This window comes from Neopelma chrysocephalum, unplaced genomic scaffold, assembly GCF_003984885.1.
Source record: "Neopelma chrysocephalum unplaced genomic scaffold, ASM398488v2 Primary Assembly neopelma1_26, whole genome shotgun sequence".
In the NCBI taxonomy this organism is placed as follows: domain Eukaryota; kingdom Metazoa; phylum Chordata; class Aves; order Passeriformes; family Pipridae; genus Neopelma; species Neopelma chrysocephalum.
This window is the reverse complement of record NW_020897695.1, coordinates 20209390-20224487: the sequence shown is the minus strand read 5'-3', so window position 1 is coordinate 20224487 and position 15098 is coordinate 20209390. Positions and strand designations below refer to the sequence as shown.

General features: G+C 41.3%; 1 protein-coding gene across 7 annotated transcripts in view; it reads left to right on the top strand.

Moving 5' to 3' along the window:
• The window catches only part of BLVRA (biliverdin reductase A), a 32790-nt gene that overhangs the window by 3800 nt on the left and 13892 nt on the right, over positions 1-15098 (top strand). The window contains exon 2 of one of the 7 annotated variants that reach the window (XM_027675811.1): positions 9552-9713. The exons of 2 other annotated variants lie outside the window; for them this stretch is intronic. In XM_027675811.1, the coding sequence (XP_027531612.1) occupies positions 9693-9713 (21 nt within the window). In that variant the 5' untranslated portion in view covers positions 9552-9692. Of the gene's footprint in view, positions 1-6231; positions 6237-9551; positions 9714-10944; positions 11049-11121; positions 11266-11966; positions 12061-15098 lie in introns of those variants that run through there. 4 more of the 7 variants (XM_027675817.1, XM_027675814.1, XM_027675809.1 and 1 more) reach the window with 4 other exon arrangements.

Sequence of the window (15098 nt, the reverse complement as noted above, 5' to 3'; positions counted from 1 at the left end):
TTTTTTTTTTTTTTCATAAGTATGGAGTACTTGACTTTTCAGTTTGAGTATCCTGGAGTGCAGTATCTATAAGGTGTCTGAGATCTTAGGTTCATCATCCAGAAATCAGCATAACCAATCCCAGCAGCTGCTGAAAATGTTTGCTCTAGGAAATGTGTTTTTTGTTTGGACTTTAGATTTTTTTAAAATCTATTTTACATGTACTTACTTGCATAGTGAAGTGAAATAGCTATCCGTGTATTTAACCCAGTATTTACAAATAAAGGCAAACTGTCTGTTTTTATATGCCTGGCATCTGTAATGAGATCTTAAGACTGAGGGCTCTTGAAAAGCTATTTTCAAAATAAATAGGTCATTTACCTGACTCTTTAAAAATAGGAATATTCTGACAGGTGTTTCCAATGCAGTCCTTCCTGGATAGGTCCTGGTGACAGTCATCCTGATCTAGTAATATTTGCAATATTGACACAATGAAGACATGGCAAAAGAACCATAAAAATAGCCATATTATATGATAATATAAACAGGGCTTAAAGTGGCTGGTCCTCCGTTTTAGGGAAGATAAGAGCTTCACATCCTTTCTCCTCTTGCCCTCCAAGCAGGGAATGTGGCCATGTAATTCTCTGGCTGCTCTGAACACAGTTTTTCTGTTAAGACTCCATCAGAGAGGATGCTGCTTTCTCAAGAGGGCAGAGATGAAGAACACAGTCTTTATTCCCTGGTGTCTTTAAAGAAGACCTAATTTTGCACCAGGGATACGCATGAGGCACCTTGTTTCCCTGGTGGAAGGTCAGCAGTTTTTTTGTATTCATGTACTCAGATTGAGAGCACCTTTCAGAAACAACTGCTGGTCTGTTGCATGTTACCATCCCTGTCATTTGGCTGGTACTTTTCAGCATCAAATGGCCTGTAATATCAGAAACAAAATGTTCCTCTTTTTAAAACACAGGAGGGAAAATCCTCCTATCCTAGATGCTGCTAAGTTATCAACTCCTAAGAAGCATGAAGGTGCTGATAACACCAGAGATTAAGTTTCTTTTGGTTAAATGACTACTAAATGAGGCTTTAACTCTTCATCTTTTGCCTGTGGGATCTCATACTACTATGCTGACGGAGATGGCCTTTTTCATACAAAGAATCCTCATCAGGGAGAACTCATGCAGTTGCCAAGTCACTCCATCATATTCAAAAAGTCATGGCAATCAGATGAAGTCCCCAGTGACTGGAAAAAGGAAACATCACACTTGCAGCAGGGGGATTCGACTAAAAGACCTTTAAAGGTTTCTTTCAACCCAAACCATTCCGTTGTTCTAACAAAGTAGATTCCTTTACAGTGTGCCCATTATTATTTTTAATTTACAGCTCCTATATTACCTTATTTTTGCTTATTGGCCTATCTGGAAAAAAAATTTCCTATTCCAGACTGTGGAACTAAAATCCATTGGGAGGAAAAAGCATCCAGCCTTACAGCAAGTGTAGTCAAATGGCTTGTGATCTGTAAGTCTGTCTCACAAGCCATTTTTGGGCCATTTTTTGCTCTTTTTCTGACTCAATCCTAAACAGAACCAATGGATCTGAGTGGACTCAGAGGATTATTACAGATTATTACAGACAGTTGTCATTTACATATTCTGAGCTGCTGAGGCTCCATTGCTGTCTTTATGTACACCAGTTTGACCATAGGAGGGAAGAACAGAGATATAGTGTCCAATACCTAAGACAGGCAGCTGTAAAACAGTGACAGCTTACAGATGCCCATGTGTAGTGTTTGTGTTTATCATATTAGTGTAAGATGCCTTGTGTTTTCCATTTCTAATAATAAAGAAAGAGATTGTTTGAAACTCATTTTATGGAGGGGCCATAGTCATGCTGTGGATGGCTTAAATAATAGATAATAAACTTAAAAGGTTAACTTCCTTCCCAGAACCTGAAAATGCTTTCTTGGGTTATGGTAGCAGAGAAGAAGGGATTTAGATGGGTATTTTAAAAAGGAGCAAGGCTGAATAAAGCAATGATCAGGATTGCTGTTACATTTTAAAATTACTGTTGGTGGCACAGGATGATGGTAGTTCAGTACAGCCACTCTCTTCAGAACACAGTAACCTCTTTGGCTGTTTGAAGGAATGGTGCAGTTAAGGACATGAACTTGAGTCGGGGACAAATCTCTTCTCCAACAAGAGTAACTGTTAAATCACTTCACCAAAATATTGCAGAAAAAGTGGGGTGGATATATTCTAGTAAAATCTGGTTAATAGACAGAAATGTCTGCATTATGTTTCAAATGCAAGTATTGACTCTAAAAAATCTAGTGCTTCCATGATCCAATTATTTTTCTACCTCTTTTACAAGGTATATTCCTCTCTTTCAGTGTCCTGAGTATTGTCTGCTCCTGAACCTTTGCAATAGCTGTTTTAGTTATTTCAAAGTTAGGTGCTTGTGCTGATCCTGCCTTTTTTGGAATATTATCCATTTGTTCAGCCACAGTCGTTATAGATAACATAATAGTCCACACTGAGTACATGCAGTTGGCAGAGGAAAGAAGAAGAGTGATACTGGATTCTTTTATCCCAATTGCATGGCCATGCTGGTTCTGAATAAGTTGTGTATTTAAAATACTCCTCTGAGCAGGCAGTCAGCTCCACTAAAACCTTCCAGCTCCACATCTTTGAAGGCAGATTGTGAGGAATAAAAGGGAGCTGGGGGTGTTTAAGTCTATTAGCCAGTTATAGTTATTTTTACATAAATTTTGGAGAGGGTCTTGAGTTTTTGTAAGCTCTGCCAGCAGCTTCACTGTTCCCAAACTGACAGAATTTAACAAAGTACGTAGAATCTATGATGCCCTTAATATACTGGCATAATCCATCCTGTACCCTTCTCCAAGCTGTCCCTGCATGGACTCAATCATCAAGTCCGTTTATAGTTTTTGATGAGTTTTGTATTCATTACAGATTCATGTGCAGGAGTTGAAACATATCTTCATCTTTCACTTAACATGTTTTAAATATAGATAGTTTGGGAGTGGCTTGAGCCAAATTGAATCTTCTACTTTGCTTGAAGTTGGACCTAACTTGATGGCAGTTTTCTAGGTCCTTTTGGAGACTTTTTGGAACAATAAATCTGGGGATTGTGAATCTGTAAAGAGGAAGACAGTTGTAAATAGGAACCATTTTGTAGGTTGTTCTTTTTCTTGTTTACCAAGCCCAAGACTGAGCATGTCAGGCTCTAGCTTGGCATGCTTGATGGATCAGGTTTAGACATGCTCAGAGATGACTGTACAGGCAAATCAAACCTAGTGGTAATTTAGCCATGTTCTTGGCATATAAAACTACATCTCTGCTCCCAGAAATTGCAGTGTTTGATGTGGGTAGACCTAAGAATTGGAACAGGAGACGTGGCGTTTGCTTCTGCATTGTGTTCAGTTATACACAAAGAAAGCATTGTTTTTCCTAGAACACTTTGCATGGAACCTTATGTGTAATTGCAGTATTGTGGGAAATATGCTTTTACAGGTTTTCTGTAACCTTACATTTTTTTTTTAATTCATTTTGTTATCAGGTTTTAGGTAAGATATCAAATACCCCCTCTAGTGGCTGATACTTCAGTAAAGGTGTTTTGCTTTTTTGGGACAATTATAACAGATGAGTAGCACATCAGGACTACTTGATTGCTAAAGCGCATTGATTTACAGACTAACTCTTCATGAGAGAGAGGCTGACCTATGTAATTCTTGAGTTTTGTGTTGCCCACTAACATGAAAAATACTGAGCTCTAAAGTTAGGAGTGAATAACCTCAATTGTTAATCTTCATTCAAGTGCTTCTGTTTTTCCCTAGTCTTGAGCAATTTCTTGCTCAAGATTGCTCAAGATTGGTAGATTTCCAAAATGTAATAGGAATGGAGAGAAACCGTTGAATTTTTCAGGCCTTACTAAGGAGTTGTAGACTTGATAAAAGGACAGAGGTGTTAGGGCATGATTTTCAAAAATAGAACATTGTGCAAAACTTTATCGATTTCCTAAGTTGTCTCAATCTAGTTATTAAAAAAAACCACTTTATCTTACTCTCAATTTATTTTAGAAGGGTGAAAACATTTTTTACTGCTGGATAGAGGATGAGAAAGCTAAAAAAGTATGCTTGTCTGACTAGCTAAATTTTGTGTATATTGTTTGCTCTGAAGAGAGTATGGGACAGGCCTCTGGTGTTATGAGTTGCTGTCATACTAACGATGCTGGCAGAGGGTTTCATCAGCCATGGTAAGCAATATCTTTATGGTGACTGCAGCGTGTAGCAGGAGTGCTTTTTTTGTTTGGGGAAGTCTCAAAATAGGTCAGCCTGTTACAGATCTGGGATGCAGTGACCTTTAGTGGACCGGAAGATAGGTATCATCTACTGGGTTAAGTCCATAAAGATATTAATAGAACATACTTGTAGCTGGATATGTGTTTTGTTCTTGTGCCTACTAATATTGCAGTAAACAGCAAGAGCTCTTATTTCTTAATGGGCTCGTAGGAGTATTCTCATTGAGATCAGTGGGATTACTTGTGATTAAAGCTAAGCATGTATATAATTCCTTTTAGGTTTCGAGTTTCAGATTAATTTAACAGCAAGAGAAGGGAAAGAAGAAACCTCTTTTTGTGTTATGCATGATAGGGCATTGTTTTATATAGATATTTCGATACAAACTTTAGTTACAGTCATATTTTCTAGATGTCTGTTCTGTGTGGGATTTCCTACAGAGAAGAAGAGAGGTTGTAGTAATACCTACTTCTTACATTGCACTTATTGTCAGTAGGTCTGAGAATGCTCTACAGAGAGAGAGGTTTCTGCTGTTCTGGAACTGGGAGGACTGATGAGGAAAGGGTATGTGATTTACTTGCTTTAGGTCACCCAGTAAACTTCTTGGATAAAGTAAGAATACAGCCTGGAAATATGGGTTTCCTGCATCTGCCCAGCCCAGCTCTGCATTCTTTGAGCCCTCTGAAGAAGTAAGAGCTTGTAGAAAGGAGTGCAGTAATTGGCAGGAAAATTCAGGGGCAGATGTAATAACTGAGAAAATATTTCAGAACATTTTTCTGTAATTGTTCATCATCACTTCCAGTTGTATTACAGCAAAAGGTTGGAAGCCTCTTTTGGCATTAGAGTTTACCTGCAAAGTACTTGTGAATCTGTCAGGTGATGTGGAGAAGCCTCTTCTCTCAGTAGGTGATACAGCAAAACCAAAATGACCAGCATAAATGAGGGAAGAAAATGGGCTGAGATTCTCGGGCATGTCTCAGCTCCCTGCCCTCGTGATTAGCTCTGAGTAAAGTTTCCCCAGAAATGCAGGTATGGATAAGTAGTCCTCCAGTCATTGTTTTTACCAGAATATGAAAAGCTCTTAAAAAAAAAAAGTGTAAGAGTCAGCACAAAACAGCAATATCTTTGTATGAAATAGATGTTCAAGCAGAGTCTCAGTTATTAGTGTTCAGACACTTGGCTGTGCAGACACTTTACGCTGGGGGCTTTATTGCTCTGCAGGGAAGCCAGGGAACATGGTTCATGGTCCACAGGGACCTGGGAGAGTTCAACTTTGTGATAGCTCTAGTGTTTTATGTGGGTGTTAAATCAAAAAAAGTGGTGGAGGATGTGTTTCATGCCTTTTTTTTTTTTGCCTTTTTGAGTTAGTACCGTTTTTAGCTTTACAGGGGTTATTTTCTCAGGCACAGATTGGGACTGTAACAATAATATTGTTTGATCCCATGGAAAATTAGGATCTGTGAATTGTTGATAGCTCCAAAACATAGCTCATTGTCCTGAACAGACTTTACTCCAAAGTAATTGCCTTGTTGCTTGTTAAAACACTCTTCTTTTCTTCTTTCACTGCGCTTTCAAAAAATGTTATAGCACATTAAAGCCTGAAAGAAATTTTGGGGGTGTTTTTTTCTCTCTCTTTGTTTTAGGCATGTGCTAATTAGCCACATACAAGCAGCCTTTTGGTTAAAAAGTAGCTGTGATGAGGCTGCAGTTATGTGCAATTGTTTATTTACCCACCAGAAGTTTCACAAGACTTTCTGAAATTCACTCCAGAATAGTTCCTGGAAAATTACCATTATAAGTAAGAGTTTGCTTTTTTTTTTTTTTAAGGGGATATTTTTATAAAATAAAAAGTGGAGTCCTTATGTCTTCCTCTTAATTAATTGTCAGGTGCCCCAAAGCAGGCTCAGTTCTTTCTTGGGTAGTTTCAGCATTAGCAGTGTAGGTATATCAAAATATAATTTGACTCTCAGTTTTAAACAAAATGAGCCTGCCTGACCTATCTCAAAAGTGTTATTTTTCTTTGTTTTTCCTCTGCACACTAGCAACCAAATCTGAACCACAAAGGGTGAATACAGACAAGAGAACAGGACGAAATGGTCATTCATACCCATGCATGTCCCTCACAGAACTTCTGTTTCAGTCCTCCACAGGGTGGAAAATATCACATATTAAAACCAGATCTAAAGGTTATTCTTTCAGTACTTCTTATGGTGTTATATTACTTTCATGAGATGGTTTTGCTTCAGTTATGGAGTTGCAGGCTGTGGAAAGCAGCCCTACTGAGATGGGAGTCAGAACCACTGCAGACTCTGGAGTTAGCAGATTTAGCTTGCAGAACTATGTTCTAATAAAAGTTTTCCTTCTACTCAGGTATTAATGCTGGAGACAGCATATCTTTTACAAGTGCAGTCCTTTATTATCAGTGATCCACTGTGTAGAGTAAAGGTGCTTGTTTGGCAGCTGTAACACAGCATCTGGCCATATCTCAATATAACTATATCAACTTCAGCTTTGTCAACCAGCTGGAAAACCATAATTTAATTGGTGAACCTGCATAAAAATGTGAAACAATGCACATGTATTGTTCAAATGGCATTTAAAATACGGGAAGAGTCCCCTCTGGCTCTTTCCACAGTAGTGCCAGTCATGATGAGAGACTGTTTTCCACTGGCAAACCTGTGTAAGAGTTGAATCCGAAAAATCTGGTATAAAGAACTGCTCACAGTCTTTTGGGTCTTTGAGCAGCAAAATGCCAGGAGCAAGTGTGGTTTGCACCACAAATAACTTGCTCAAAGGTTTCACACAAAATCAGTAGTTTTTATACAATTTTCATATATGATTAAATGCGTATTCATGTGATTACAACATCTATCTATACATATTAATAACAGGCAGAGTATAGGTGGAGCTCAGGCTGGGCTTGGGGTGGTGCTTCTCTTGGCCTTCAATCTTGGTGGGAGATCCACTCTTCCTCCTGTGAGTCTAGGGGCTTAATCTCATCTTCCTCAGCTTGACCTTCCTTCTTTTCTATTGTTCTCAACCCGGTCGCTGAAGCTTGGAGAAAGCCTTGGCTCCAGGCCTGTTTCTCTTAGTCAAATGTCTACTTTATCTTACTGCATCCTAATTTATTACCTCTAGGCGTATTATATGTTTCTTTTAGCATTCTTTCAAGTTTTGGTCCAGTAAGTAGAACAGAATGAGCACAGATTGTTTAGATGTTGGTAGCTCCTTAGCAGGCCCAGATTTCTCAGTTAACTCTTTTGGGCCTGGCTTCTTGTTTCAGAGTTGTTGCCCTAAAGTTATGACTCATTCAGCAGAGCCTATGTGCCTGCCAAGAGACTGTGGCCTGGGTTTTGATAGTCTGAAGGATGGGCAGGAGAGATGAAGAGGTGCTGGCAAGCATTGACATTTAAGACTGAAACAAACAGCTTTCAAGGAAAATGTACGTGGTTGCTCTACCACTTCGAAGTGCTGCTGTTTTCCTCTGAAATGTGGAAACTGTAAATGGTCTTGTCAGGTTTTCAAGACGAATTCTGACTTTATGTTCAATTAATGTTTTGAAGAGAAGTAACAAAGAGTGTTGGGGGTTGCCTTCCTGTCTGTCTCTTTCTTGCAGAACACTTTACTTCTCTCTCTCTGTGTTGCAGCAGAGCAAAAACAATCCAATTTTGGCATTCAAACAATAATTTTCTTTGCCTTCATTTTTGCTTTGCCTTTTTCTTCAAGTCCTGCCTTTAGTGAGGATTCTTGAGGCCCGTGTTGGATCTACTTCCAGCAGGTTCTTCAGTACATGCAGAGGTTAAAGTGCCTAAATGGTTTCCTGCAGAACAAAGGATATTTATGCTTCTGAATAGGCTGCTAAATTGGAGCATTTGTGAATTTTCCCATACAGAAACGCCAACATTAACAGAACCCACTCTGTTCAGCTTCTGCCTTCCCTGCTCCAGGCAGATGTTTCTTGCTAAGAGTAGACAATGAGAGTAAGATGTGATGGCACAGGCTGTATCATATACCAACAACCTTGGGTACAGCATCTACCACTTCTCTGGGTATTTAAAATCAGAGAGTTAGGTCCGAAAGGAACCTCAAATTTTCAACTTGTTGATTTTACAGTGACTGCTGCTATCTGTCTGGTTTTCCTCTGAAAATTTCTGTCGAGGTTCTGCAACCCTCATCTTGGAGTTTCACTGCAGTAACAGGGAAAACATTTTGGAGGATGTCTAATCCACAACTCTATTCAAAGGGAGCTCTGGAAAACTTCCTCAGTCCAGCCTGGCTTATATTAGAAGAAAAGATCAGGCGGAATCCAACAGCCTGAAAGGGGTAAGACTTCGTATGACCACTGGTCAGTATTTAGGCTGAAAACATATTTCTAGTCAGCACATGCACACAGAACACACATGTACGCCATGTATATGCATATGTACATGGTCAGTCACAGATCACAGAGTACTCACAGAAACACCGCACCAGCAGTCTCGTCTTGCTCCCCTTTCTGACTGAGCAAGACGAAGGTCTGCTGAGTGAGAATATGTAAGTGAGAATATATGTCTATAAGGTGGATCCCTCCAGCAGCCAGGCTCAGACACTCATGGTTCAACTTTTGACTATGCAAAAGTGAACTAACCTTGACAACAGTATTTTCAGATTAAGTACTCATCTGTGAGGTTTCTGTTACTCTTAAGATATGTGTGGCACTTGAAGTAGCACACTAAAAAAGACCCAGATGGCAGTGCTTCAGGAAAGCCTCCTGCATCGGTGTTATTTGTGACATAAACTACAAAATATTTTGATTTCTGATGTGAATTGCTCATTCATATCTGTGGGAACAAGACTGTGAAAACTGCAGGGAAAATGCATGAGGCTTACTGAAATTCTTTATATATCATGAAAGAAGGTACCTGTTCTCATTCTGTAATGTCTAAGTATGCCATGAAAAATTTTATTGAAAAAGAGATTGTTCTTAAGTTCTGCCTTTTATATTGCCTCTCCGCAGACTTTGCATTGCCTTAGTGATGTTGCACAAAACAGAGGTAAGCCTCGCTTCCCTTAAGCTTACCTCAGTAAGTGTAAACAGTTCTGAGATGTAGAGGCTGAAGGCCCACTGTGATTCCACTGGGGAGGAACACGCTTGCTGGGTGACTGATCCCTTTGGACATACTCCATTGTTTGCTTTGCTGCTAATATTCTTGTTTCATTTTTAAATTTTGCAAGAATATTTGAGTATGGAGCAATTATTTTTTTTTTTTTACTTCAGAGTAGCCTAGATCTACTGCAGGAAATACACAGCAGAAGCACAGAAAGCTCAAGAGTATAGGAGTGATGGGACAATGATATATCAGTGTAGGATAAATGATCCTCTTCAGCTAGATGCCTTTCTCAGCTCTGCCTCTGTGTCATGCAGGGCTTGTCTGCCTTGGTAAGAGGAGCCACTTGTGCTGGCTGTCAGTGGGGAAGAGCTCCCACTGCATTCGGCAGCCTCCATCCCCCTATCCCACTTCAGAGGGCACCCCAGCGAAGCTGGCAGGCCTGCCTGCAACCTGGCCGGGGCAGGTCTTGCTGGGGTGTGGGAGGCATTCCCCACTCACAGTGTGTGAGCATGAAGGTCATCTTTTTCTAATCTTCTCACCAGCCCCTTTGCTTTTGTACAGCCCATTAGGAAAGGGTGGGAAAAATGTTTTTGGACACTGGCTGATGTACTGTTATATCACTTATGGTACTTTTTTTTTTCAGTATGATGGGAGACAAAGTCCAGCAGCCTTGAAAATGCCTCTGAAATCTTTTTTGTCAAAGCTTTAACCGAGGTCACTGATAGTAAGAGAAAAGCATGAAAGGCAGGTACAGCAGTTTATGATTTGGGCTTCCTACTTCCTAATTTTTTTGCTTGAAAGATAACTGTAGCTGTTATCCTCGTGTAAAGGTTTGAAATAAGGAGTAAATTTTTATATATTCATCAGATGAGTATTCTCTATTCTGCTCTTACCTGGTTTGTAACAGTTCTGAAAAACATCTAATTTACTTTTCTCCCTGAGCAGCTGCAGATTTTGTTTTGTGAGCAAAATATAAAAAGTGGCAGCAGGGATGCAAACATAGCAATTTTTCTCTTAGCTGCGTGCATAAGCAATTGTTCTGTAATATACGTTTAGTAGCTATCTCTTTCAGTATGGATAGGTTATTAGCCTCCAAACCCTTAACCACCCTTGACTTGAACCAAATGGCTAGTTGCTATGGCAACAGGTTGCATAGTAACAGGTTTTGTTCTTAGGTTGAAATAATCTTGCTCATCTTAAATATTACTTTTGAGGAGATCAGAAGATGTTCATCAGATGAAGCTAGGAAAGTTTTTTTCAAAGGAGAGGCAAAAATATTGATGTTCAGCAACCTGAACATCTGCAGAGAGATTTTCTTTGTTCATTGAAGAAGGTAGTCAGCTCCCCCACTTTATCCACTTTGTTGAAACAGAGGTCAGCAGCTCACCAGCAAAAAACAAGCAATTCTTGGAAACGAGATGACTGTAGGAGGTTCAGTGGAATTTGTTTGCTGTATGACTCTAACTCCCATTCCTGCTGAAGGCAATAGGCAAATATTAACAGCTTAACACTCTACTGACCTTGAAAATTTCTGAACTTAAAGTAAGCTCCTGTTTTCAAACTGTGCTACTTCTAGATTCTGTTGACCTGGTCCTGATGCACACTTGGAGCCCTTTATGGATATAAATTTTAAAGAATTGCAACCATGTACTTCAAAATAGCAGATATTTTGGCTTTTTGATGGCTCTACTTGGCAAGTTCTAATGGAAGACTGCCCTGGGGGGCCAGAGAGGCTGAGGTTGATCTACAGGGATGATATCCCCAGAGCAGAGGTGCCTGACTTCAGTGTGCTGGAAGCAGAGACAAGCATGGCAGAAAGCTGACGTGGATCACAGGGTTCTCCTGACTGCTCTCCAACACAAAACCCGAAGGCTTTCACTAGTAAGGTTTGTCCACAGATCTCCAGGTTTTCTGAGTCTACTAACAGATTCTATGGGAATGTTGCATTACTCACAGTAGAGGAAGATGGTGATATAGCTCTTGGATGTACAGCAGCCCCTGGCAGCAGACACAGTACATTCAAAACTGCTAGGGACTTGCTTGATGTCCCTGTGAAGCCATTTGGTGATCAGGGAGGATCCTGATGACTGGAAAGGGCAAGTATTGTGTTCATCTTCAATACTGGTAAATGTGTTTATTAACCACCTGCACAATAGCCGGGAGTGTGGCTTTGGTAAGTGTGTAGCTTTGGTAAGTCTGTGGATGAAATCCAGCTGAAGGGAGTGGTCAATACACCAGAGGGGCCTGGGCAGACAGGAATATCACGATGTTCTATTTTTGCAAAGGCAAATGTAGAATAGCCCCCTTTGCATCAGTACAGGTTGGGCATTGCGTGGCTAGAAAGTCAGAAGCTGCCCTGCAGCTACTGATGGACAAGTTGAACCTCAGGCCACGACACACTCTTGTGGCAAAGAAGGCCAACCGTGAACTGGACTGCATTAGCAAGAGTGTAGCTGACAGGACCTGGCTACATCCGTCTGCAGTGATGTGTCTAGTTTTGTGTGCCCTGGTATGAGAAATAAGTTCAAGGATCACCTACTCTGAGCTCAGGAGTGATGCATCTCAACGAAGAGGAAGTCAAGCAAAAACACCAGGAGGCCTGCATGGATGAACAAGGAGCTCCTGGACACACTCAAACACAAAAAGGAAACCTACAGAGTATGGAAGCAAGAACAGGTAGTATGGAAGGAATACAGAGAGATTGTCCGAGCAGCCAGGGAGCAGATTAGGAAAGCTAAAGCCCTGATAGAATTAAAGCTGACCAGGGATGTCAAAGGCAACAAGAAAAGCTTCTACAGGTATGATAACAGGAAGACTAGGGAAAATGTGGGTACTCCCTGGAAGGAAATGGGAGACCTGGTTAGCTGGGATATGGAGAAGTCTGGGATACATAATGACTTTTTTTCCTTGGTCTTCATTGGCAAGTGCTCCAGGCACACTGCCCGAGTCTCAGAAGGCAAAGGCAGGGACTGAGAGAATGAAGAACTGCCCACCATAGTTGTTTTTGAACCTGACCTTCTCCTAAGGAACCTGAAAGTGCACAAGTCCATGGGACTTCTGAGGCTTTTGAGGGAACTGGCAGATGGTGGACCTGGCAGGGCCAATAGTTCCTGTCATATTTGATGGCCTTCTATGATGGAATTGCAGTGTTGGTGGATAGGAAAGAGCAACTGATGGCATCTACCTGGATTTGTGCAAAGCATTTGACACTGTCCTGCACACATCTTTGTGTCTGAACTGGAGAGACATGGGTTTGATGGAAAGATCACTCAGCAGATAAGAAATTGTTTGGATGGTTGCACTCAACAGCACAATGTCCAAGTGGAGACCAGTGACGAGGGGTATTCCTCAAGGGTCAGTATTGGCACTGACATTGTCAGTCTTTGGGACATCTTTGTCCCAGGACAGTGGGATCAAGTGCACCCTAAGCAATGCACTTGCCGATGACACCAAGCTGGGTGGTGCAGTCAGTATACTGGAGGAAAGGGATAATGCCATCCAGAGGGCCCTTTACAGGCTCAAAAAGTGGGCCTATGCAAACCTCATGGAGTTCAATGAGGCCAAGTGCAAAGTCCTGCACCTGAATTGGAGTGATCCCAAGTGCAAATACAGGCTGGGTGGAGAATGCATTGATTGATGAGAAGCTTGACATCACCTGGCAATGTGCACTCGCAGACCAGAAAGCCAACTGTATTCTGGACTCCATCATTCTGGGCTGTGTGGCCAGCAGGTCAAAGGAGGGGATTCTCCCCCTCTACGCTGCTCTTGTGAGACCCCACTAGGAGTGCTATGTCCAGCTCTGGGCCTCCAACATAAGAAAGATACTGACCTGTTGGAGCAGCTCTAGAGGAGGCCATAAAGATGCTCAGAGGGCTGGAGCACCTCTCCTAAAAAATTAGGATGAGAGAGTTGGTGTTGTTCAGCCTGGAGAAGAGAAGGCTCTGGGCAGACCTTATAGCAGCCTTCCAGTACCTAAAGGGGGCTACAAGGGAGCTGGAGAGGGACTTTTTACAAGGGCCTATAGTGGTGAGAAAAGGGAGAATGGCTTTAGATTAGATATTAGGAAGAAATTCTTTACTGAGAGGGTGGTGAGGCACTGGAACAGGTTGCCCAGAGAAGTTGTGGATGCCCCATTCCTGGAAGTGTTTAAGGCCAGTTTGGTTGGGACTTTAAGCACCCTGGTCTAGTGAGGAGACTGGAGGTTGAAACTAGAGGATCTTTAAGATCCTTTTTAACCCAAATTATTCTATGATTCTCTGATGAAATACAGGAGCGAGTCCTGTGGAGAGCTATGAAGATGGTAAATGGCTCAAGGAGATGATGAATGAGGGCAGGCTTAGGGAACTCGGTTTGTCCCACTTGCAGAAAAGAAATGTAAAGGGCATTATTATTGCTGCCTACAGCTTTCTGATGGGAGCGTGTAGAGGAACTGGAGCCACACTCTTTTGGAGGTGTGCTATGAAATGGCAAAAGGCAACACAGGAAACTTGTGTAGATGCTAAGAAGAAGTTCTTGTTGTGAGAGCAGTCAAACACTGCAGCAGGGGCCTGAGAGGTTGGAGGATTGCCAACCATGGGAACAGTCAGAACTCAGCATGGCCGTGGTGCAACTGAGTAGGTTTTGGATCAAGTGACCTTCTGGGCCTCCTCACAGCTGAGATCATTCTGAAAGTTTCAGTCTCCTTTTTCTTTGGCCAAAGAGAAAAGCAAATGTAACAGAGTCCAGACCAAGACTCTGCCTGTGGCTGGTCCTGAAAATGGGTTGTGTGGTTATATTGCCCTCCTTTCTCCCCACCTCTCTCTCAGCTCTCTTTTCTCTGGTGAACAGTGTCATCATGTTATACCTCAAATATTTGGTAATGAAATGTCACTGTAATGTCCATAGAGGACTCTTCAGTATATCATTGATTTCTTCTTTTACATTAAACATGCTGCTCTGTGTTTTATCTTTGTACCCTTTTGGCATATATAAAGGGAATGGAGTTCAGCCCTGGCAAGAGTATAGGCAGGAGCTTATAGGAAAACAAAATCCAGACAAGGCATGTGATTGGAGACAGGATCTTTTTTTTCTTTGTGCCAGTTGATGTAATTTCTTAGCAGCTGTCAGCCTCTCACACTGCCAGTGTGAGTCATTTATGGCTGTGATGCTGCACTGTCCATCTATCCGTTTCAGTGTCAGAAGGATGTAAAGGGCTGCAGTAAATCTAAACAATCTAAAGAGTTCACTCAGATGAAGGGATTGGCAGTGGTGGGAAGGAGAAGACCAAGACAGAAGAAATAGAATTTGAAGGGGTGTTTTCATGGGATGGAAGGAACAAAAAATACAGAGGATGTGACTTGATTGTTTTAGGCCATTTTTCCTGTAAATCTTCAATTACTTTACAAAGTGTTGCTAGTTGTCAGGGTGCTGGAGCAGTACAGATTTGAAAGGTTACACCAGTTGCTCAGTGCTTTTGCAAATCAATAGCAAATCAAATCCAACAGAAAAATTTATTACCTGTACCCAGCAGCCCAGCCAAGTGAGTGCAATACCTGTTTGCCCTCCACGTTATACAGTTGTGGCAGAAATGTGCATTTGGGAGATGTAGATCTTGAGGACATGTCTGCTTGTCATTAAAGAGTTGGCAGAGCTTTCTTTGTGCATGGAAATGTGAAGCAAGTATCTTGACCAGATTATTAGATGGTTGGTTACAGCTTGACATTGTGGGACGTGCC